We start from the raw sequence: 22,765 nt of genomic DNA, 5'->3' as shown, positions 1-22,765 counted from the left end.
AAAAAAGTAATATAAAGAAATCATGATTAGTGAAATGAAATGAAGAAAATCTAACTTTTCACAGCAGCAGGATCTTTCCCTAGGAAGAAGCCCACTTTAGTCGTGTGACTGCTTTTGTACTTAGGGGGTGGGGTGGCTGGCCACGGGCTTCCTCAGGTAGCCCTGGAGGGCTGAACTGCAGCTGCCACTCCCGCGGCTTGACGTGGCTCTTCCTGTCTTCCTGGAGAAAGTTTATTGCCCTCCCGATTCTACCTTCCATGTCAGGGGATTCTTAATTAGTATAGATCTCAGCAGACACCTAGGGGAGGGTCAAAAGTCAAACCAAAAGAATTTGATTACGTATAAAAACAAAATCTGGAGAAGGTCTGTGGGAATGAATGTTTTTGAGACAGAGTCTTTTTCTGTCTCCCAGGCTGGAGTGCAATGGCGCAATCCTGGCTCACCGCAACCTCCGCCTCCCAGGTTCAAGCGATTCTTGTGCCTCAGCCCCTGGAGTAACTGGGATCACAAACGTGTGCCACTACGCCTGGCTAATTTTTGTATTTTTAGTAGAGACAGGGTTTCACCATGTTGCCCAGGTTGGTCTCAAACTCCTGACCTCAAGTGATCTGCCCACCTCGACCTCCCAAAGTGCTGGAATTACAGGCATGAGCCACCAAGCCCGGTCCAGATTTTTAAAAAATTAAAATGAAATTTAAAAAAGATAAAATTAAGTGTACAATTCGGTAGTATTTAGTACAGAACATTCAAAATGTCATGTAATCAACACCTCTAGTTCCAAAATTTTTATTTGCCCAAAAGAAAACCCGTACCTTTTGGCTGTCAGTCCCCATCCCTCCCTCTCATGGTACTATGCAATTTGCTATCTCCGTGGATTTATCTATTCTAGATATTTCATATAAACAGAATCGTACAATATGTGGCTTCTTTCACTCAGCATAATATTTTTGAGGTTCACCCATTTGTAGTATGTGTCAGTACTTCATTGCTTTTTCATGGCTGAATAATATTCTATTACATATATTTATCATGTTTTGTTTATCCACTTACCTGTTGATAAACATTTGGGTTATCTCCACCTTTTGGCTGTTATGAATAGTGTTGCTATGAATATTCATGTACAAGTACCTATTTAAGTACTTACTTTCGAGTCCTTTGAGTACAGAACTAGGAGTGGAATTGCTGGGACTTATCATAATCATATGTTTAATTTGTTGAGGAATCATTAAACAGAGGCTGCATCATTTTTCCCTCTCATCGTCAATGTGTGAGGCTTTCAGTCTCTCTCTATCCTCACCAACACTTAGAATTTTCCATTAAAAAGAAATCATAGCCATCTTAGTAGATGTGAAGTGGTTTGGGGAATGGATTTCGAGGATGATCAAGGAAAGTAGAACATAATTTTAGACGGGTCTGAGTCAGGCCATAAGGTAAGAGTGGCTGGGTGTGGTTTTAGTGGGGCTCTGGAAAACCAGCCCTCTAAACAGCAGCAGCAATGCCCCTGCATAGCCCTGATTTGCAGCATTTGCTGATTTCCACGGTGCAAATCCTCCCAGTGTCCAATTTCAAGCTACCCATGGTTTAACAACCAGCTCACCACATCTCTTAAATGTTGACAACTGGCTCTCATAAGCTGGTATATGTGGCTACAACTCACCACCATTCGTTCTAAGGGCTGTGCCAAGCTGATGAAGAGGAGCTGCTGCAATGGAATGAACCACCAGGTCAACAAGAGTCAGTCCCATGCTCGAGAGTAAGCACACAATGGAGTTTCCGAACCGAGCAGCTGGGCACAGACTCAGCCGCAGTGACCCTCGGGTGCTGATACCCAGTGAGGGCTCGTCTGAGCAGGTGGTCCATTATGTTTGTGTTACTGGAGAATGCCCATCAGCACAGGACCCCGGGCATGCACAGTGAGTGAGGGCGCAAGTGTAACTGGTATTTAGGAACGTGTTTTCCAGGTTTTCAGGTGCAGTTTTTCATGCCACAGAGAGGCCACGTTAGAAGACGCCATACCCATATTCCTGCACGTTTAAATCTTAGTGTAAGTGGCTTTTTCTCTGTAATAACCTACAAAATACCAACTCAAACACCTTTCAATTTAAAATTTTTAAATTTAACCCTCAACAAGATTAGGTAACCTTGAAATCAGAGTGGAATACAGAGGGTATTTTCAAGCAGAGAATACTGCCCCAGGCACCATTACGAACAGAGAAAAAAGTAATTTGTCATCATACCAGCACTACTGTGGCTTGTTGCTGAAGATTAAATTATCTAGGTAATTACTGTAATCAGCTCTTTAACAGAGTCTCAAAGAGCATTATATCGTAACAGATCCTGAGATATTTCCTTTATGCTTACCTGTGATGATTCTGCAAAACCTCTTTTCTAACCCTGAGAAATTCTTCAGTATTTTGTTCAACATGCTCAATTTTGCATCTCAAAGCTCGGTACTTGGCCAGGGATGGTGGGTTGGGTTTGGACAAATTCGTTTCACAGACATTAACCATGTCTCTTATTAGCTGTAGGTGGAAATAATAGACAGATGTCAGAATCACCACATATCAAAATTAATATTTATATTACATTAACACTTTCTCAAAAAGATAGGAAAAGTGGGTCTTGCTCTCACCCACGCTGGAGTGTAGTGGCATGACCATAGCTCACTGCAGCCTCAACCTCCTGAGTTCAAGCGCTCCTCCTACCTTAGCCTCCAGAATTGTATTTGAATGGGCACTATACATTCCCTCTTAGCAACACTGATGATTTTTTTTTTGTTTTTTTTTTTTTAAAGATGGAGTTTTGCTCTTGTTGCCTAGGCTGGAGTGCAGTGGCACGATCTTGACTCACTGCAACCTCTGCCTCCTGGGTTCAAGCAATTCTCCTGCCTCAGCCTCCTGAGTAACTGGGATTACAGGTGCATGCCACCTGGCCCAGCTAATTTTTTGTATTTTTAATAGAGATGGGGTTTCACCATGTTGGCCAGGCTGGTCTCGAACTCCTGACTGGTGATCCATCTGCCTTGGCCTCCCAAAGTGCTGGGCTTACAGGCGTGAGCCACCACGACCAGCCGACTGAGATTCTTTATGTTTGATATTAGGTAAATCATAGATTTTTAAATTTGGAAGGGTCTTATATTTTCTCATTGACCAGTTCTTTCCGTATTTTCGATTACTGATTCCTCTGGGAATCCGTTGAAAGTGATTATTTCCCAAACATGCAAAATTTCATATCTATAAACTCCTCTGAAGTCTAGGACACGAATCTCTGATCTTGGCCCAATCCCTGCATGCCCAGATGAGGCAACGCGGACCAAGAGAGTGACTTCGGCCTTGTCTAGGGCAGGGTTGGCTGCTGTGGCTGCCTTCCTCTACTCACTGAGCCTGCTTTCTCTCCTGGCAGCTCAGAGGAGGTGGCCCATTTCTGAGCAGCCACAGTGGCTTCAATCTCCTCACCAGTGACTGGCTTGAGATTGCGCACACGACTCCATTCTGACCAGAGAACTGTAAGTCTGCCAGGGGCTTCCTCTATGTGACACAAAAAGAACTGTTACAGATGGGATACTACGAACTACTGCAGCTATATGCGGATCATGAGGGAGCTGGGCTGAGAGCAGAGCCGTCACTCTACAGGAAGTACAGAGGGAAGGAAGGAGGCTGAGACCCTGATGATGACACTGACACACTGAGTCTCGGGGTGACCTGGGCCAGGAGGCAGCCCACAGCTGGACTTCTAATTGTCCGAGGTCGTAAATGTCCTCATTGTTTCAGTCAGTTGCAGTTTCCCATTTCTTCTGCAGAGAGGATCCGAACTCATACCAAGGTCTGAAAAGTTAGTTTACAAGATAGCAATTCTAAACCTATTTCTGCATTTATGTCACTGTGCCAACATATTCACATTTGAAAATATGGTTTTTAAGTAACTTTCATAAGGATCCAGGGCTTTCTAAAATGGTTCAACAATTTATTTTCTAGCACAACTCTGGAGACAATTTCATGATTTTTAAAGACCCCCACCCTCAACATATTTTATAATAAATTGAATTCTGTATTTCAGAGGTTTACCTGGCAGAGGTCTGCTTTCTTAGCCAATAGTCCCAGGTTCACTTCTTTGGGCGTTGTGCCTTTGTGAGGTATCAGTCTGTAAAACTCTGTCATCATCTTTTGCAATTGCTCTGCCGTTTCTCCATTTTTCAGTGCTGCCTTTACTAGAAGGAGAATCCCCTCTGCCTTGCTCACCTTTCAAAAGAAGATCATACGTGCTTATTGAAATGAAATCTTCATACAGAAATTAAGGAGCACGCACAAAACTATACGAATAATTGTTGGACATGTCAAGACTCTCCATTTTCTACTGGACAGCCATCACAAGCAAATGCTCATCTTTATTGGAGACGCCTCTAGTTGTGGTAATGATGCCATGAGGATTATTGCAAAACTGGGCTCGGTTTTACTAGAGAAAAGAACCAGAGTCCTATATCTCTATACATATGTGGACACATCTACATACATATACACAGAGAGAGAAACACTAACGCAACTGTGATAGACTAGCTTTTCACATGAGACATTTAGAAAGCTGTCAGAATCAGACCAGGGATAAAAACCTCCTGAACGTGTTTCTAATTACACAAGTACTTCATGGGCTTTACCCCAGTTAGCCATTTTCTCCTTGAGATAAATTAGTTTAATTCCACAGAGGAAAACTGACCGTATTATTTCAATACAACAATGCAGTTGCACAAGTTGTACCATTGGGAATATCTTATTTTGTCTGCTCTTTCCACTGCAATTATGCTTAAGGAAGAAGGGAAGAACATTTTCCGGTGGTCTGGAGGCATGCCTGCCTTTCCTAAGACGGTCAGAAGGTGCGAGACTGTGGAGTCACTAGGAAATGGGTTGGGGTCTGGGCATCTGACTGGGGACCAAGACCACCCATATCCCTTCAGCTTCCTGCAAACCTCTTGGCACAGAGGATCAGGCCTCCTAATTGGCCAGCACCAGAAGCCTGCCTTCGATCAGCTCTTGAGGCTGACATTTTACAGACAGCGATGTCTAGGTTTCTCAGAAGGTTTTCTCCTTAGTGCTGTTAGTGGTCCCTTTCATCAGGGTACAAGGAAAGAACATTTAGGAATGAATGCCAGAGCAGTCAGGCCAGCATGCAAACACACGTGTTATTGCTGAAACCAATCAACCAGGAGGCAGATTTCTCACATTCTGTTTCAGCGACACACCGACTTACATCGTTGAGGCTAATCCTGTTCACTGGCTTGAGAAGCGTGTGTTCCAGGTGGCCCAGCGCCTCTGCCCAAATCATCTCTACTAAATCGCTCACCTCTTGGCTCAGAGTGCTTGAATTCATGACTTCCTCCAAAAGCAACTGCAACAAGAAAATAGAAACGCCACCAAAAAGTCATCATGTGTGAGTTTGTGTAGAACTCACATGCGCCAACGGACAGAGGTGTGAGGAGACATAATTAATTACAGCCCAGGAGAGTCATCCCCAGCCAGGTAACTAAATCCTCTCTCTACTGGATCTACCCTCTGTCTCCCTCCATTCTCTCTTCTCTGATTCCTTCCTACCCCCTTTTCTTCCTGTTCTATTTTTTCCTTCACCCTGTAAGCTCTAGGCCTGTCAGTGGTATTCAACACATGCAGTCGGGGTTAAGGACCCTTGACTCATGGCCTAGGTTGTAAAGAAGTCTCGCAAAAGCTGGGAGCGTCTGCTGCTGAAACAGGCAATAAGTCTCGTGGCTTGTCCTAAAACGCATTCGCCACTCAACTTCCATCCCTTTCTATGAGATCACATTTCCTTTTCTGAACTCCTCCTCTTCCCTCCTGCCATTTATTTATTTATTTGAGACAGGGTCGTCTTGTATTGCCCAGGTTGGGGTGCAGTGGCATGATCATAGCTCGCTGTAACCTCAAACTGCTGGATTCAAGTGATCCTCCTGCTTCAGCCTCATGAGTAGCTACGACTATAGGCACATCACCATTCCTGGCTAATGTTCTTCAGTTTATGTAGCAATGGGTCTCTCCATGCTACCAAGGCTGGTCTTGAACTCCTGGCCTCAAGTGATCCTCCTGCCTTGGCCTGCCAAAGTGCTGGGATACAAGCGTGAGCCACCAAGCCTGGCCCGGTTTTTTATTTGTAATAGAGAAAACATTTCTATTAAAAATATAATAACAAAAAAACTATAAATCAATCTTACTGCTTGCAATTGTTCAGATGCTAATTGGGTTGCTTCAGGTGTGAAATGTTCTCTTAGTAGAAATCCTTGTTTCTTCAGTTCTTCGATGTAATTTTCATAGTATTCACTTGCATCTTCAGAGGTTTTCTTTATAGCAAACTGTCTTCTAGTCTGTAAATTATGGTGTATAGCAAAAGTACAGTAATTATTTACATATCTAGTTTTATTGAACATAAATAAAGCATTAGGTCCTTGACATGAAGAAGCTTAGAAATTAGTTTTTTTCAAAGAATTACTTAAATTTTAAATTCTTTTTCTTTTCTTTTTCCAGACAGGGTCTCGCTCTATTGCCCAGACTGGAGTGCAGTGGCACGACCTTGACTCACTGCAACCTCCATCTCTGGGGTTCAAGCAATTCTTCTGCCTCAGCCTCCTGAGTAGCTGGGACCGCAGGCAGGCGCCATCACGCCTGGCTAATTTGTTTTGTGTTTTTTTGGTAGAGACGGAGTTTCAACCACGTTGGCCTGAATAACTCCTGACCTCAAGCAATCTGCCCACCTTGGCCTCCCGAAGTGCTAGGATTATAGGCATAAGCCACCGTGCCTGGCCAGAATTACCAAAATTTTAAACTCTTAATAGCCTAAAACCTGGAAGTAATGGCAAAAAGCTTGAGAACGCACAGCAGACAGAAAAGATCATTTGTTTCACTGGAAAGTCACTCAAAGCTTCCTTCCAAGTCTATAGACTCTTTACAAACCATTGATTAGCTTTGAAATCTGGCTTTCCAGTTTTTTGGAAATGAGGAAAAAAAATCAGGGGAGAAGAAAAGAAAAATACTTCAGAAAGGAAGAATTGTTAGAGACAGGCAACCAGCGAAAATGAAATCACAGTCAGTGGGCAGGCAGGAAAGTTATTAAGTCGCGCATGTGTTAAAGGCTCCAGCTCCTCCCTCATCCCAAACTGCCCATGGAGGCGGCACTTTCTGCTTTTCTGGGAAACTCCTGCTCCTGTACTGGGCAGTGATGCTAACATTAATCCCAGGAGAATCTGGGAGAACTTGCCCCAGCTCAAAGCCCTGGTGTCCTTGTAGGTGTTGGCTGAGCCCCTGGCTTGGGGGTGTGGCCCCCTGGGAAGCCACACTACTCAGGATACCCATAAGCCACCCTCCCAGATGGGGGGCTGCAGGACGCCTCTGAAACCTGGAAAAAAGAAGGGCCTGTTGAAGTCACTCCATTGAAGAAGGTAGAGTTTAACGTAATTTTGGAAGCTTCCCATCAAAATGGTTTTATTAAGCAGAAGGGCAAGCTGGAAAATCTTCTTCAGCAGAACGGCAGGCTAAGGCGCACTGTTATCAAGGTGGACAGGCTTCTGTGCTCAGCAAACCAGGCTCACCCAAGGGGTGCCCTACACAGACGTGGGCTTGCTAAGGGAGGAAGGCACCCTGAGGGATGTCCTGGCCTATACAATGCTAGTTTTCTTTCTCAATGAAGAAAACAGTAACACATGCTATCATGTTTTTCACCTTCACTTTTACTTACCTTTTACCCAAACAACTAAATCCTCCACAAAATACAGTATACATTTCAGGGTACGAGGTTAACAAAACCCCTTCTCCTTCTTGGACATATTTGACCGTGGATTTGCTTTCTAGCTCTGTTCCCGTGGAAATCTGATAAAGATGGCATGTCAGCTGTAATAGTAGGCAAAATTGCTTATGTAATGTGGCCTCTCCTTGATAAACTGCATTGAGACTGCGGGTTCCATGGTGGGAAACCCAAGCTTTGGGCGTGTCAGAGAGCAGTGACTCGTATAATTGGGTATGTCCCTTGAGGGCATCTGGAACCTAAGACCATGTTACAAGAGCTCTGGGCTCTTGCGGGTGGGGCTTCCAAGCCAAGTGGGTCTCACATCCACCTGATGTGAGTCTCTTTCTCTTGTACCTGAGCTGACACTCAGCGTGGGAACAAAGGGATAAGTTCCTGGAGCCTGTGTGGACCTCTGTGAGGGCCACTCCCACGGAGAAGTAACTGTTTCCTGGCCCAAGACAGATCTGTAGGCAGGATGCTGTGGCTCATGCCTGTAATCCCAGCACTTTGGGAGGCCAAGGCAGGCAGATCATGAGGTCAGGAGTTCGAGACCAGCCTGGCCAACATGGTGAAACCCCATCTTTACTAAAAACACAAAAATTAGCCGGGCATGGTGGCGCATGCCTGTAATCCCAGCTACTTGGGAGGCTGAGGCACGAGAATCGCTTCAACCTAGGAGGTGGAGGTTGCAGTGAGCCGAGATCGCACCACTGCGCTCCAGCATGGGCAACAGAGCTAGACTCTGTCTCGGGGAAAAAGGAAAAAAAAGATAGGTCTGTAACTCTGAATGTCTACTTGAGAAGGCATCCTGGTGGGTGTTGCAGCATTTTATTTGAACTTCAGGCATTAATTCTAAATTTATTTTTGTTTCATGATTGCTTTAGATTGGAACTGTGCTCTTGACCTGATACTGACCTAGGGCAAAGGTTATGGCCTCTGCCAGGCCTCCCTTGTTTTTCCCAGGGCTCTGTGACCTGGAGCCCTCAATACCTCATATATTTATATTCAGGACTGGAACTGTCACGGTGGATTGTAAGGATGAGTGTTTTTCTTTCTAGACAGTGATTTCTGAGGGCCAGGGTGTGAAGCTATTTTTATCTTTGAGTGTCAGCCCTAGTCAATTGCTTGGCACATAGCAGGTGCTTAATAAAGTGTATCAGTGGAATGCTTTCAGAGGTGTAAATATCAGGAAAATATCCCATAAGTGATGTGGAACAAGAACAGAAATGCCATACACCCTGCACCCAGTAAACATTCCCTTCTATTGGGACCCTGTGCTGATCTACTCAGGGGGTGAGGTCCTCCCCTCCCACACTCCAAAAGAGAACACATTTCCCCTTCACAAAATTATTTACCAGGTGTTATGGCTGAACTGTACCCCTACAAAATGCATATCCCGAAGTCCTAACTCCCAGGACCTCAACAATGGGACTGCGTTTGGAGACAGAGCCTTTTAAAGAGGTAATTGATTAATTAAGTGAGATCATAGGGGTGGGCCCTGATCCGATATGACTGCTATCCTCATGTAAAGAGATGAGGACACAGAGAAGACCATGTGAGGACACAGCAAGAAGGCAGCCGTCTGTAAGCCAAAGAGAGAGGCCTCACCTCAGAAGAAATCAACCCTGCCGTACTTTGACCTTGGACTTCCAGCCTTTAGCACTGTGAGAAATAAATGTCTGTTGTTTAAGCTCCCTAGCCTGTTGCATTTATTAACAGCAGCCTGAGCTAAGACACCAGGTAAGAAGAAAAAGGTTGGGAGGCAGGCTGGTTCATTGAAATGAGTTATGAACAGAGGTCAATAAACACATAGGAATCAACATAAACAGCATTACCTGCATGCCATCAGCCAGGAGGAAGTGTGAGGATATCAGGAAAGGACAGTCCCTGGAGTCCCGCGAACACTGCAGTTCCACAACCACAGATTCCTGGCCTCCCTCCATTCCCACCTGGAAAATAGGATGTGCTTTCAGAAGCTGCACTCGGGAAACATCAAACTACATGTGCCATTTGAAAATGTTGATTATAATTATAAAATATGCTCAGTTAGAGAGATAATTTAGAAAATACAGAAAAGTATCAAGAAGAAAATTAAAATCTCCTAAAATCCTATGACAGCAATACAATCAGGATTAATATTTTGGTATGTTTCCCTCCTGTGTTTTTCCCATCCCATAAATAGATCTGTATATGTTTACACCATACCATTTTTCATGTTTTCTTTATCAAAGAGGGAAATGTTATTTTCAAGTTACATTTTATTAACATATCTCAAAATACAAATGGAACATCACTTTGAAGGCTAGTGTCGATTTATATCTATACGTATATTTTAGAGACAAAGGTCTTGCCATGTTGCCCAGGGTAGCCTCAAACTCTTGGGCTCAAGAGATCCACCTGCCTCAGCCCCCTAAGTAGCTGGGACTATAGGCGAGTGATGCCACACCAGACACTAGTGTTGATTTTCATTTGCATGACTTTGTGGGGGGGGGAAAAAAAGATTTTGTTTTTCTAACACAAAAGGGATGGAAATGCAACATAGTGTAAATACTTAGTGTCAAACCTTCCCTTTCCAAATACAAGAAACTGTTAATAACAGGGAAGAGGACTTTTATTTTTAATGCTGTATTGATATTTTGTACTGTTTAAAATTTTTGCTATGAACATGCATTACTTTTATAATATAAACACTAAAAATTAAACATTAAATTATAAACATAAACATTTTCTTGACTATTAAAAATCAGGTCCAGATGCAGTGGCTCACGCCTGTAATCCTAGCACTTTGGGGGGCTAAAGAGGGAGGATGGCTTCAGCCCAGGAGTTCGAGACCAGCAACATAGTGAGACTTTGTCTCCACAAAAATAAATAAATAAATATATAAATAAAATCAACTCATATTTTAAGGAATATATGATATGCAGGATATGCCCAATTTTTCAAAACTGAGAAAATGATCGAATAGGAAAAACACTCAGAAGACATTCAAACACGTTTTTTTTTTTTTTTTTTTTTGTTAACTAGTTTCTGTCACCAGGCTGGTGTGCAGTCGGCTCACTGCAACCTCTGCCTTTCGGGTTCAAGTTCCTTTTTTTTTTTTTTTTGCTAACTGGAAACCAGATTCTTACTTTCTCCAAGGTGTTATATTTTGCAACTTCAAAATCTTGAGGAAGATGAGGAATTTCAACATTCTCTGTACCAAACCTGAAATTTGTACAGCGTATAATTAAAATTTTAACATTAAATGGATTTTAGGTTAAACAGAATTTCATACAATTTTTCTTGTACATCTTTACAAAATACATGGTAGATTCCTTACAAAATACATGGTAAGTCCCTAAGGCCTCCTTAGCTGTTCCAGAAATTGTTAAAAGATCATTTGAAATGAGCTGGATGCCTCCTCTGCATAATTCTCCAGCTCAGATACCCAGTACTGTAGCGTCTGCACGGGAAGATGGTGTCCACGCAGCACAGGCAGAGGCAGAAAGAAGTGGGCCACACACTCTGGGGATGGGCTACTTGTGTTTGCTGTGGATCTGACCCTTAGAAGCTATGTCACTCCTCTCCAGATCACAGTCCATTTCTCTCTAAACTGAAGGAGTCAGAACTTCTTATAATCTGTACTTTTCATTTTGTATTTTCTTCTCTTTAAACACTATTATTAACAAATACAACAAGATTGAATGCGATGCCTAATTAACCCAATATTTTGCATGTGCTTTAAGAAGCCATATAGAACTTTAGACTCCCGTACTCCATTTGAGGAAGGCTGTTGCTATTTCCATTTTTGAAAATACCAGGCAAAAGTAACAAACTATCTTTACTCTAAAGGCTGCTCAGGAAAGTAATAGGATGAAAATAGTTTGTTTTTTTTTAATCTAATAATTGCACCCAATCTCATTTAATACTGAGAATTTAAAATAATGATCACTATACTAGTTGAAGAAAAAGACTCAAATAAAAAATCACTAAAGAGTTATATACACAAAATAAAATATGAAAAAGTCTACAAACAATTTTAATACTATGCTTGAGGTTTACACAAGATTTTGCAAACTCTGTAGAGTCCTAGGAATCAGAAAGAAGAAAATTACTCAGTGAGTTCCACCGTGTCTTCCTCCTCTGTGGCATTGTCCGGGCACAGACCTTCTGTTTTCACTTCTAGAATTAAAGCAAACAGCACACTTGTTTACTGCCCAAAGGCTTATTATATTTCCTTAACCTAAGTGCTGGAATTGTTAAGATTCATAAATATGTCCTTAAATTAGTTACAATTTTGGTGATCTAAGGATAACCCGGTGGGAAAAGAGGAAGGTATAATATTATAAGAGGAAGGTATACATTGTAAGAGGAAGGTATAACATTATAAGATAGTGAGAACATCCTCTAATTCTATCTTAACAGGCATATCGGGAGAATTCTCATCTGTTATTATTTGAAACTCACAGAGAGCCGTACAATTTTCAGTGGGCACTTTCCTCTTGAAGAGTACAAAGTGCACAGGATCAGAATGAGTTCCCGAGAGTCGGCACATCACCAGCGAAGGAGCTGGAGATGTTCTAGCTTAGAAGAGGGAAAGTCAGGGGCTCTACATGAGCTTTTGCTTCATACTTTTTGTACAGAGAAACAGTAACACCATCTAGAGCACTGTGATATATAGGAATAACTCTTCATGTGAGGACTTCTTTCCAGTTTTATTTATACTGTCAAGATTCCAAAGATCATCAGTGTATTTGTAGTAATTTGGAATCTGAGTAAATTATGCTGGCTGTCATACAATATGTTTTCAATGTGAAAGGAGTTTACTGTTTTGTCTATTTCTGTTGTAACTATCATTTGCTGGGACATATGCTGGGACTGCAGCAGCCTTTCTGGACGATTGTCTAAGGAGGCTCTACCCTGCCAAGTCCTTACAGTATCTAACACATACCATGTGCTTACTGTAAGTTAGTATTTATCAGAACTGTTCGATTTTTGATGTGACTAGGAAGAGTGCATTTCTCATGTCCAAAGGCTTTCTTCTTGGCCAGTTTCCAAAATAAAATCTGGGTTTATAAAGAAAATATGTTTCTGTTGGGGAAACAATCTTTTGTTTGGAAAGAATTTCTTTAGCAAAATGCTGGTCCTCACATTTCCAGTCATTAGGTTGTAGTAACCACTGTTTAACACAAAGGCTTCTCCCTCCCCTAGTTAAAATCACAATCAGGTTTTCTGAGATGATCAGTGTTTTGTGGCCATTTTGAATCTGACCGTACTAGGCTGGATATCAAGAAATCTGTTTCCATTGCTAAAGTAGTCTTTTGTCCTTTGTTATTTTTCTGTCCATTTGCTGAGGTAATAAGAAGTCTGTTTTTTTAGTATTTCTGGTCAATTCTCTGTCTACGATATCTTTGACAAACCCAAGTGTGTCCTACAGTACCTATGATACATTAAACGCTTGCTATGAGATACCTACCAGGACTGCTCGCCTTCTGATCAGGAGGTGGTGTGATGTCCAGGGGCTTATTAGGATCATAATTCTTTACATCCAAGAGTTTCTTTTCTCTGATAGATTCCCATATAAAATCTGGGTTTGCAATATGAACGTGGTTCTTTTGGATAGAATTCAGCTGGTACTGACTCAGAACGTCAGCATTGTCTAAGATTACATGTGTGCACTAAGGGAAAAAAGAGTCAATCCATTATGCATCAGGAAAAACAACATTTCAATAAGTTTTTTGTATCTGTACTCTTCACCTTTAAAGAGTCTTGTTTTAAGGTAGTTTGTGATAATTCATCTCAAATTTCTAAAAACCTCTATAAATAACAAAGTTTATAGTTACAAAAACATTTTAAAAATCAACTGTTTTTAAAGAATATGGATACGAATGTACCATAATTGATTAACCCTGGAGGTTATTTCTAAATTTTCATTATTGTAAATAATGCTGTGATGACTATCCTCATGTACACATCTTTGTGCACTTAGTCAATTATTTTCTTAGTAGTGGAAACGGAGGTGCAGAGGTTACTCATTATTTATTTTAATTTGTAATTTTTAAAAATCTTCTTTTTTTGTAGAGATGGGGTCTTGCTATGTTGACCAGGCTGGTCTTGAACTCAGCCTCAAGTGATTCTCTCATCTCAGCTGGGTTTACAGGCATGAGCCAGTATGCCCAGCTTATACTTTTATTTATTTTTTAATAAACAGTAAATTCACATTGTAGAATATCTAAAAAATAAAATGAAAATGATGACATGTTAACTTCATCCTCACTGTTGTTCCCAGTTCCTCTCCGCAGAGGCACCTGCTGTCACTTGCTCCTCACAAATCCTGTAGAGCTACACTGTGCGTAGACACATGGCAGCGTGCTACTCAGCCTCTTCCGTGCTGGCTTTTCCACTGAATTTATCTTGGCAAGTGTTCCTCATCATTACATATAGAGCTGCCTCCTTCTCTACAGGAGCTGGGATGCACATTTCACATGTTTATGTACATTGACTTCCACAAGGTTGCACTCACAGTATGTGAGTTTCTAAAGAGGAGAGACCATGTTGGCAGTTCTCCACACAGAAGACAAACTGAGAAGGGAGAGCAGGCATGAATTATTCATCTGTCCACAGAGATGGTGAGACAGCTCAGTGTGGGAAGCCTTATAAGCGAAGTATATACAATTCTACCTGAATTGGAAGTAAACAGGGACACTGCATTTCTGGTATTCAGCTGGAGTTGAACACGCTTCACAGAACAGATGAGGCTCACTATGGCCAAGCCCCAGAGCTGAGGCCCAGGGAGGGGCAGGCTGAGTCAGCTCATCAAACCGTCAGCAGAGGGAACAGCAGAGGACAGGGACAGGCCAGTCTGGCACCTAGAGCCTTTGGATTTCTATTTTTACTTCTTACAGTGAGGTGGTTTAAAAAAGAGGAGGTTAGACTGAATTATTTCCAAGATTTCATCCAGCTGTAAAATCCTATTATTCTGAACTGCCAGGCTTACAAGTTCAAGAGGCAGAAAGTAGATTCCTGCAGCCTTTAAATGAACAAAACAAACAGCAGAAGCTGCACTGCGAAGATGAGTCTGCACTGCATGTCTGTCTTTCTGCCCCCAGGAACCTGGCTCACCAGTGGCTCACTCCAGTGCTGACAGACGGGTGAGTGACGACAGTGCACTTTTTGCAAATCCTGTGCACTATGACTTTTCTCCTTCAAGAATAGATATGGCTGGTCTGAAATTCTATTTTCATATTTGGCCGTGCTCTAGTAATATCCTATTTCATAGGACATGTAGGACTGTCCTGCAGTTCAAGGAAGAGAGAGAGGACAGGGCTGGGCCTCCTCTGCCTCTCGGGGCCCAGCCTCCCAATGGGCCATGTCACAGCCTCTCCTGATGAACTTCGAGTAGCTCACTGTCTCCTGCTGCTAATCTCTGCTTCCTCTTCTAACCAAGACCCCGTTCCCAAAATGCGCGATATTTTATCACACTATGGTTTATGACATTTGGAAATACCTGAGGATTTAATGAAAAGGAAAACTTTCCACCGTTTTCCTTAATGTCAGTTTGTAGCTTTTTCTTCTGCTGCCGAGGTAAGTACTTCACTTTCAAACAGAAGATACAATTTGCAAAGATTCCCATCATCATCCTGTAGGAAAAAAGTTTTTAAGGACTCTCTCTGAAGTAAATATAAGTGACAGTGAATTTAGATTATACAAGCAAACTGTGGGAAAATTGGGCATTAAGAAAGATATTGTAATCATGTTATCAATTGAACATTGCAAAAGCTGAATAATATCCTAGCCTGCAATATGTGTGTTGGTTTAAGAATCATTTCTAACTTTTATGATTGCTATTACAACACCAAAAATCCCTTTGTACAGGCTCATAATATACATCTGAATAAAAACATGACAGATTTCAGTTACAGATCAAGTGTGTGAGTCCAGAACATGGAACCATTTACTTCTAAATTAAAAATTAATATTATTTGATAGTGAAACCCTGGGTTTTTTATACATAATTCTATGCATTCAAAAAGACTCTCTATGTGGGTTTCTGTTAGGCCATTCTGGGGAAAAACTGAACAACTGGTAATAAAAATATACAACTATGTTTAAATGGAATATGTATGTGTACGTATACACACATATATATTCTGCATTTTTTTTTTTTTTTTTTTTTGGAGACAGAATCTCACTCTGTCACCCAGGCTGGAGCGCAGTGGTGTGACCTCAGCTCACTGCAACCTCCGCCTCCCTGGTTCAAGTGATTCCCCTGCCTCAGCCTCCTCCTGCCTCAGCCTCCCGAGTAGCTGGGACTATATGTGCGCACCACCACACGTGGCTAATTTGTATATTTTTAGCAGAGACGAGGTTTCACCATGTTGACCAGGCTGGGCTCAAACCCAGCCTCCCAAAGTGCTGGGATTACAAGTGTGAGGCACCACACCCAGCCTGGGTTAATTTAATTCATTTACTATGCCATGCATTCTCAATTTTGTATTGAAATGTGTATTTAACAATAAATTAATACATGGTGAAAAATTGGGTTTAATCTCCACTAACTATTTGTAAATTTTTTTTTTTTTGGAGACAGAATCTCACTCTGTCACCCAGGCTGGAGTGCACTGGTGCAATTTTGGCTCACTGCAACCTCCACCCCCTGGATTCAATCAATTCTCCTGCCTCAGTCTCCCAAGTAGCTGACATTACAGGTGTCCACCAAGACACCTGGCTAATTTTCGTATTTTTAGTAGAGTCGGGGGTTTCACCATGTTGGCCAGGCTGGTCTTGAACTTCTGACCTCAAGCGATCTGCCCACCTTGGCCTCCCAAAAATCAGGGATTACAGGCGTGAGCCACCGTGCCTGGCTCTTTTTTTTTTTTTTTTAAAGACAGGGTATCACTCTGTTGCCCAGGCTGGAGTACAGTGGCAGATCTCAGCTCACTGCAATCTCTGCCCACTGCAATCTCTGCCTTCCGGGAAGGGAAGGTGAGGGTTAAAGAAAGACAGACAGACAGACAGACACACACACACACATACACAGAGGGGCGAGAGAGAGAGAGAGAGAGAGAGAGAGAGCGAGAGAGCAAGAGAGCAAGAGAGAGAGATTGAGAGATTTAGAGATTGAGAGACTGAGATTGCAAATGCAGGCTTTATGTCCAGCATAAAACCTACAGAAGTAGGGGAGCAGTCTAACGCCAGAGCCCGCTGCTGCCTACAGGCTGACAGTACTTAGAGGTATGGGCGGGAAGAGTCTGGGTGGTATGGCTTGTTGCCCCACAGGATATCAATAAGATGTTCGCATGATTTGTATTGATTTGTAACCCGGAATAAGGGTTCTGGCCCTTATTCAGGCGGGATGTCATCGTGGCATTCCTTGGACCTTTGCCTAGCAAGAGATGAGAGGGATGTTTCTTTAGATGAGTCTTTGTTGGCCTTGTGGTCAGGTGGTTGGGAAGGATGTTTCTCACCACCCCAACCTGGGAGAACTGTTTCACCTTGACCAAGGTCTGCAAAACAGCGGGGAGCTTACAAAATGTTACAGTTTGTGCTAACGCCGGGTTCAAGCAATTCTCCTGCCTCAGCCTCCCGAGTAGCTGGGACTACAGGCGCCCGCCACCACCATGCCCGGCTAATTTTTTCTATTTTTAGTAGAGACAGGGTTTCACCACGTTGCCCAGACCAGTATTTGTCAATTTTTAAAAGCAAGGAGTCACGTCTAACAGGCTCCCCCAAAGTAACCTGCCATTTGGCGACAGCGGTTCCCAAGTCCTGTGCTAGTTTGAGGATCGCGGTTGCAGGTCCTGTGTTAGTTTGGGTAGCCAGGGCAGGCTCTCTGCTGCGGCCCCGCGCGTCTTGGGACTAAGCTGAGTCGCTGCAAGGCCACAGCCCTGCACCGGGGTTGGGCTCCGCATTTCTCCTTTACTCTGCCTGCCCTTTTACCTCCTGCTCCCACAGGCCGGAGGCCCCGCCCTACCTAGGACCTTTGCCCTGTGTGTGTTGGAGCCCATTCCCTGGGCTCCCAATTGAGGACACAATGCCAGTGCCTCCGTGACACCTCACTTCTGGGTCTCCTTGGTACCACAGAGGCGCCGCATCCCCAGCCCAGGCCTCCTCCTCCCCTCTTGGCTGGAGACAACCACTGGGTGCTATTCGTGACTCCCTGCACCCCCACCTCCTTCTGCCAGTTGTACCTCTTCCATCACAGCCCCGGATACAGCCCCAATCTATAGAACTTGTCCCTCCTGCTGCCACCCTGGCCCACGCCCTCTCATCCTGACTGGCTCCCACTCCTGTTGCGCCTGCGGTTCAATCTCTTCTCCACGCTGCAGCTTGAGGAATCTTGGTTTTTGGTTTTAAATTACATTTCAGATAAAATACAAATTGCTTATCATGGTTCAAGGCCAGCAGCTATCTCATTCCCTCCTGGCCACACTGGCCTTTTTTCTTCAGGAGGAAGAAACCCACAGCTTGGTCCTCCAAGTCTTGACACATGCTATTATATCTTATAGTTCTTCTCCCTGGGACCGCCAGCCCTTCCTCACCCCATGCTGTCTCCCCCATCCAGGACACAATGAATGAACATATTAAGGATTCATATTTTTAAATCTTTCTTTTGAGGTCCAGTTAAACTGAAGTCTCTTGATGTAATTCTGCCTTTCCATAACATTAGTATGTAAAAGTTTCATTTGCTGACTGCCTCTTACATTCAATAATTAGCATATGTGCATAGATAGGAGGGATGAAATGAGGGGTACCTTAAAAGAGATTACACCGGGCCAGGCGCGTTGGCTCACGCCTGTAATCCCAGCACTTTGGGAGGCCGAGACGGGCAGATCACAAGGTCAGGAGATCGAGACCATCCTGGCTAACACGGTGAAACCCCGTCTCTACTAAAAAAAATTACAAAAAACTAGCCGGGCGAGGTGGTGGGCGCCTGTAGTCCCAGCTACTCGGGAGGCTGAGGCAGGAGAATGGCGTGAACCCGGGAGGCGGAGCTTGCAGTGAGCTGAGATCCGGCCACTGCACTCCAGCCTGGGTGACGGAGCGAGACTCCATCTCAAAAAAAAAAAAAAGAAGATTACACCACATTATTTAGGTTAATCTATGCTAGTCAATGTAATCTGACAATTAAAAACAACACACACAAAAACCACTAAAAGCCTTTAATGACTCTTTAATAATTTCCAGGACATTGATGGGTCCTGGATGTGTAAAATCCTCTGACCGTTTAAAAAGTGTTTCCTGGAAAAGTGATTCATGGTCACTGTCGAAAATATGAAAAACACAGAATTGTATAACAGCAAAACAAAACAAATCTCAAAACCTAAGGCTACGTTAGCATCTTGTTTTGCATTTTTCTTCTGGGCTTTTTTCTAGGTCTATGTATTACAACACTTTGTTTTTTTCAGACATTCTCGCTCTTGTCACTTAGATGGAAGTGCAGTGGTGAGATCTCGGCTCACTGCAACCTCTGCCTCCCGGGTTCAAGCGATTCTTCTGCTTCAGCCACCCAAGTAGCTGGGATTATAGGCACCTGCCACCACGCCTGGCTAATTTTTGTATTATTAGTAGAGACGGGGTTTCACCATGTTGGCCAGTCTGGTCTCAAACTCCCAACCTCAAGTGATCCACACACCTCAGCCTCCCAAAGTGCTGGGATTACAAGCATGAGCCACCACGCCCAGCTGCAGACTATATTTTTTATCAAAACTGAAATTACACTACCTATCTCGCTGTTACCAGTCAGCATCTTGAGCATTTTGTCACTAAATATTATTGGAAAACATTTTTAATGGAGACTATCAAATATGGACTGTAAATGAGTTATTGTTGGAAAATTAAATCATTTCTAATTTTTGGTATCATAAAAAGCTGTGATGAACATCCTTATGTGCAAATCCTTGTTTCCATCTCCAACAGCCATCTTAGAAAATAATACTTAACTAGAACTATTGAATCAAAGTTTGAACAATTTTTTTGTGTTAAAAGTTAATCACTATGAAGAAAAAATAAAAAGCACCTAATATGATGGGAATGCTCAAAACTAGACTGCGGTGATGGTACACAACTTGCTAAATTATTAAACATTATTGAATTGGGCCAGGCAATGTGGCTCATGCCTCTAAACCTAGCACTTCAGGAGACTAAGTGGAACAGATCGCTTGAGACCAGGAGTTTGAGAGTAGCCTGGTCAACATGGCAAAACCTTATCTCTACAAAAAGTACAAAACTTAGCTGTGCATGGTGGTACATGCCGATGGTCCCAGCTACTCAGGAGACTTAGGTGGGAGGATCAGTTAAGGCTGGGAGGTCAAGGTTGCAGTGAGCTGTGATCACGCCACTGCACTCCAGCCTGGGTGACAGAGACCCTATCTCAAAAAAAAAAAAAAATTATAAAAAAAATTATTGAATTGTACAATTAAAATGAGTAAATTTAATGGTATGTAAATTGTACCCCAATACATTTTTAAATAGTACTTTTTGGATATATAATAGTTGTACATATCAATAAAGTTTTTTTTTAAAAAAAGCACCTGATCCCTCCATCCAGAAATAACCCCACTGTTGATTTTGTTTGTTTTTTGAGCCAGTCCCGCTCTGTCACCCAGGCTGGAGTGCAGTGGCACGATCTCAGCTCACTGCAACCTCTGCCTCCCAGGTTCAAGTAATTCTTGTGCCTCAGCCTCCAAGTAGCTGGGACTACAGGCACGCGCCACCATGCCCACCTAATTGTTGTATTTTTAGTAGAGATAGGGTTTCACCACGTTGGCCAAGCTGGTCTCGAACTCCTGGCTCAAGTGATCCACCCACCTCTGCCTCCCAAAGTGCTGGGATTACAGTCGTGAGCCGCCGCACCTGGCCCCCACTGTTGATATTTTAATATTTTTTCTGGTATTATTCTTTCTTGTATCATTGTATTTTCTAAATTATTACTATTCTATATTCAATGTTATAGCCAGTTGCTCTTATTTTACTTTTTAAATAGGACTTTCACCTTCACAGCTTATTTAGCTTTCAGTGATATTCTCCCTATGTCAGTAAATATTCTTTGAAGGTGTTTTTAGTGGTTACATAAGCTTTGCATTTATTTCATCCTTCCCCAAGTCATCAGATACTTGGTTACTTAAGTGTTCACTATTTGAAATACACTTTAATTAAAATGTTTGTACATATATTTTTTGGCCACATCTCTGTCATAGTTTCCCTAGAGTTGATGGCCAGAAGTGGAATTAGTGAATCAAGGAGTATTAACATTTTTTAGCCTTTTAAACATTGTGGTAAAACATGCAGAAGATAAAATTTACCATCTTAACCATTTTAAGTGTACAGTTCAGTGGCATTAAGTACATACACACAGTTGTGAAATCAAAGTATAAACATTTTATTTTACTGGAGGCAGGGTGTGGCTGTGTATCCCAGGCTGGAGTGCAGTGGTGCGGTCGCTGTCACAGCTCACTGCAACCTCAACCTCCCTCCCAGCAATCCTTTCACCCCGGGCTCCTTAGTAGCTGGGACCCCAGGCCTGCACCACCATGCCCAGCTAATTTTTGGAGTCAGGTCTTACTATGTTGCCCAGGCTGGTCACAAAGTCCTGGGCTCAGGCGATCCTCCTGCCTCAGCCTCCCAGAGTGCTGGGGTTATAGGTGTGAGCTGCCGTGCCCGGCCCAGAGTAAAAACATACTAAACATCAATCTGCAGTCTGCTCTTAGCACCTGTGGCTGCGTGGAAGGTATGGAAAGACACACTTTGGGTTTCGTGAAATCTCAAGTCAGGCCTTGACTTCTCTCTTCCCACAGATTCATCTCTAGTCTCTCTAAAAAGCCAGGCCCCTTCTGGGTTAACAGCTCCTAACCGACATGCGCCACCAGTTCTTACTTGTTTCAAAGTGTTCTCTAAACACAGTTAGTTCATGTTTTCATCAGCGCTCATTATGTAGACATGAGATGTGGCAGACACCCGGCTAGGGGCTGGTTATTCTCTAAGGCAAATCCGCAGTCACTCCAGCCTGTCCCACTTCTCAGCTTCTTCCCAAAATAGCATTCACAGAGTGTCTTCCATCCAAAGACAGCAGGGCGCAGCCCCGGTTCCTAAGAAACCCTCAGCACGCCTCCTCACAAACTCCTGGCTGCTCTATCCACAAACCATTGGTGTAGGTGGAATCAAGGGGCTTCCTGCTTCACAGGTCTTTGTCTTTAGCACTGGCAAAACCGCAAGGAGTCCCTTTCTGGGTAGCCTTGATTCTAGAGCCTCCGCCTTCCAAAGTGTGTGAGTCACCGCACGCTAAGATCACCTTTGATATACAGTGGGCATTCAATAAAAGCTTGCTTACTAAAAACTCTCACACGCATCCATTAAAGTCCAGAATTACAGAAAAGCCTTCTGACACTATTTGCATTTTGGACCCAAATGACATCAGTAATGCACCTCCCTAATGGGATTATTAAACCCTTAAACAACAAACGTACTACTTTTATTTCCACTCCTATGACTTACAGTAGAATCTGCAACATGCACATACTCAGGGCGAATTTCCCCTTTATCAAAGCACTGTGCTTGGACATTGTCATATAATTGTTGTCATGCAGCAGTCCAGAATCGAAAGTGCCTGGGCTTGAATATTTAGCAGCGCCTTGGTTTTCTAGAAGCTGACATCTACCAACTCAACCCCTGGGGGAATCATTCGGCCCTCCCACCAGGAATTACTTGACTGAGTTAAAGGTTTTCAACTTTGGACCTCAACAAACACATTGTTTCTATCACGGTGTTCCCAATACGGGGTCAGATGGTACTTCCTGATTACTCACCAAACCCCCTTACTTTTGCACAATTTGAAATCTAACTTTAGGAAAGAAGGCCGTTTGCCATAAAGGAAACAAGAAACAGCACATTCTACTGCGAACCGCACCGCCCGGGGTCCGGAGACTTGGTGTGAGTGGCGGCACCGGTGGGCTGCGATGCGGGGCTGAGCGGAACGACCGCAACATCCCTCCCGAGCGCGCTGGCTGCACTA

At 43.1% G+C, this 22,765-nt stretch overlaps 1 protein-coding gene across 1 annotated transcript in view; it reads right to left on the bottom strand.

Moving 5' to 3' along the window:
- Nucleotides 1-22,765, bottom strand: part of PARP4 (poly (ADP-ribose) polymerase family, member 4) — a 122,160-nt gene that overhangs the window by 74,296 nt on the left and 25,099 nt on the right. The window contains exons 2-10 of the mRNA XM_011999941.1: nt 15,263-15,397; nt 13,232-13,433; nt 11,871-11,937; nt 10,905-10,980; nt 9,612-9,725; nt 6,212-6,361; nt 5,242-5,379; nt 4,065-4,238; nt 2,362-2,522 (exon numbers count right to left, since the gene is read on the bottom strand). Of these exons, the coding sequence (XP_011855331.1) occupies nt 2,362-2,522; nt 4,065-4,238; nt 5,242-5,379; nt 6,212-6,361; nt 9,612-9,725; nt 10,905-10,980; nt 11,871-11,937; nt 13,232-13,433; nt 15,263-15,394 (1,214 nt within the window). The 5' untranslated portion in view covers nt 15,395-15,397. The remainder of the gene's footprint in view (nt 1-2,361; nt 2,523-4,064; nt 4,239-5,241; nt 5,380-6,211; nt 6,362-9,611; nt 9,726-10,904; nt 10,981-11,870; nt 11,938-13,231; nt 13,434-15,262; nt 15,398-22,765) is intronic.

This window comes from Mandrillus leucophaeus, unplaced genomic scaffold (genome assembly GCF_000951045.1).
Source record: "Mandrillus leucophaeus isolate KB7577 unplaced genomic scaffold, Mleu.le_1.0 Scaffold61, whole genome shotgun sequence".
Lineage (NCBI taxonomy): Eukaryota > Metazoa > Chordata > Mammalia > Primates > Cercopithecidae > Mandrillus > Mandrillus leucophaeus.
Note: the sequence above shows the minus strand (reverse complement) of the source record. Positions and strands in the feature narration are given on the sequence as shown.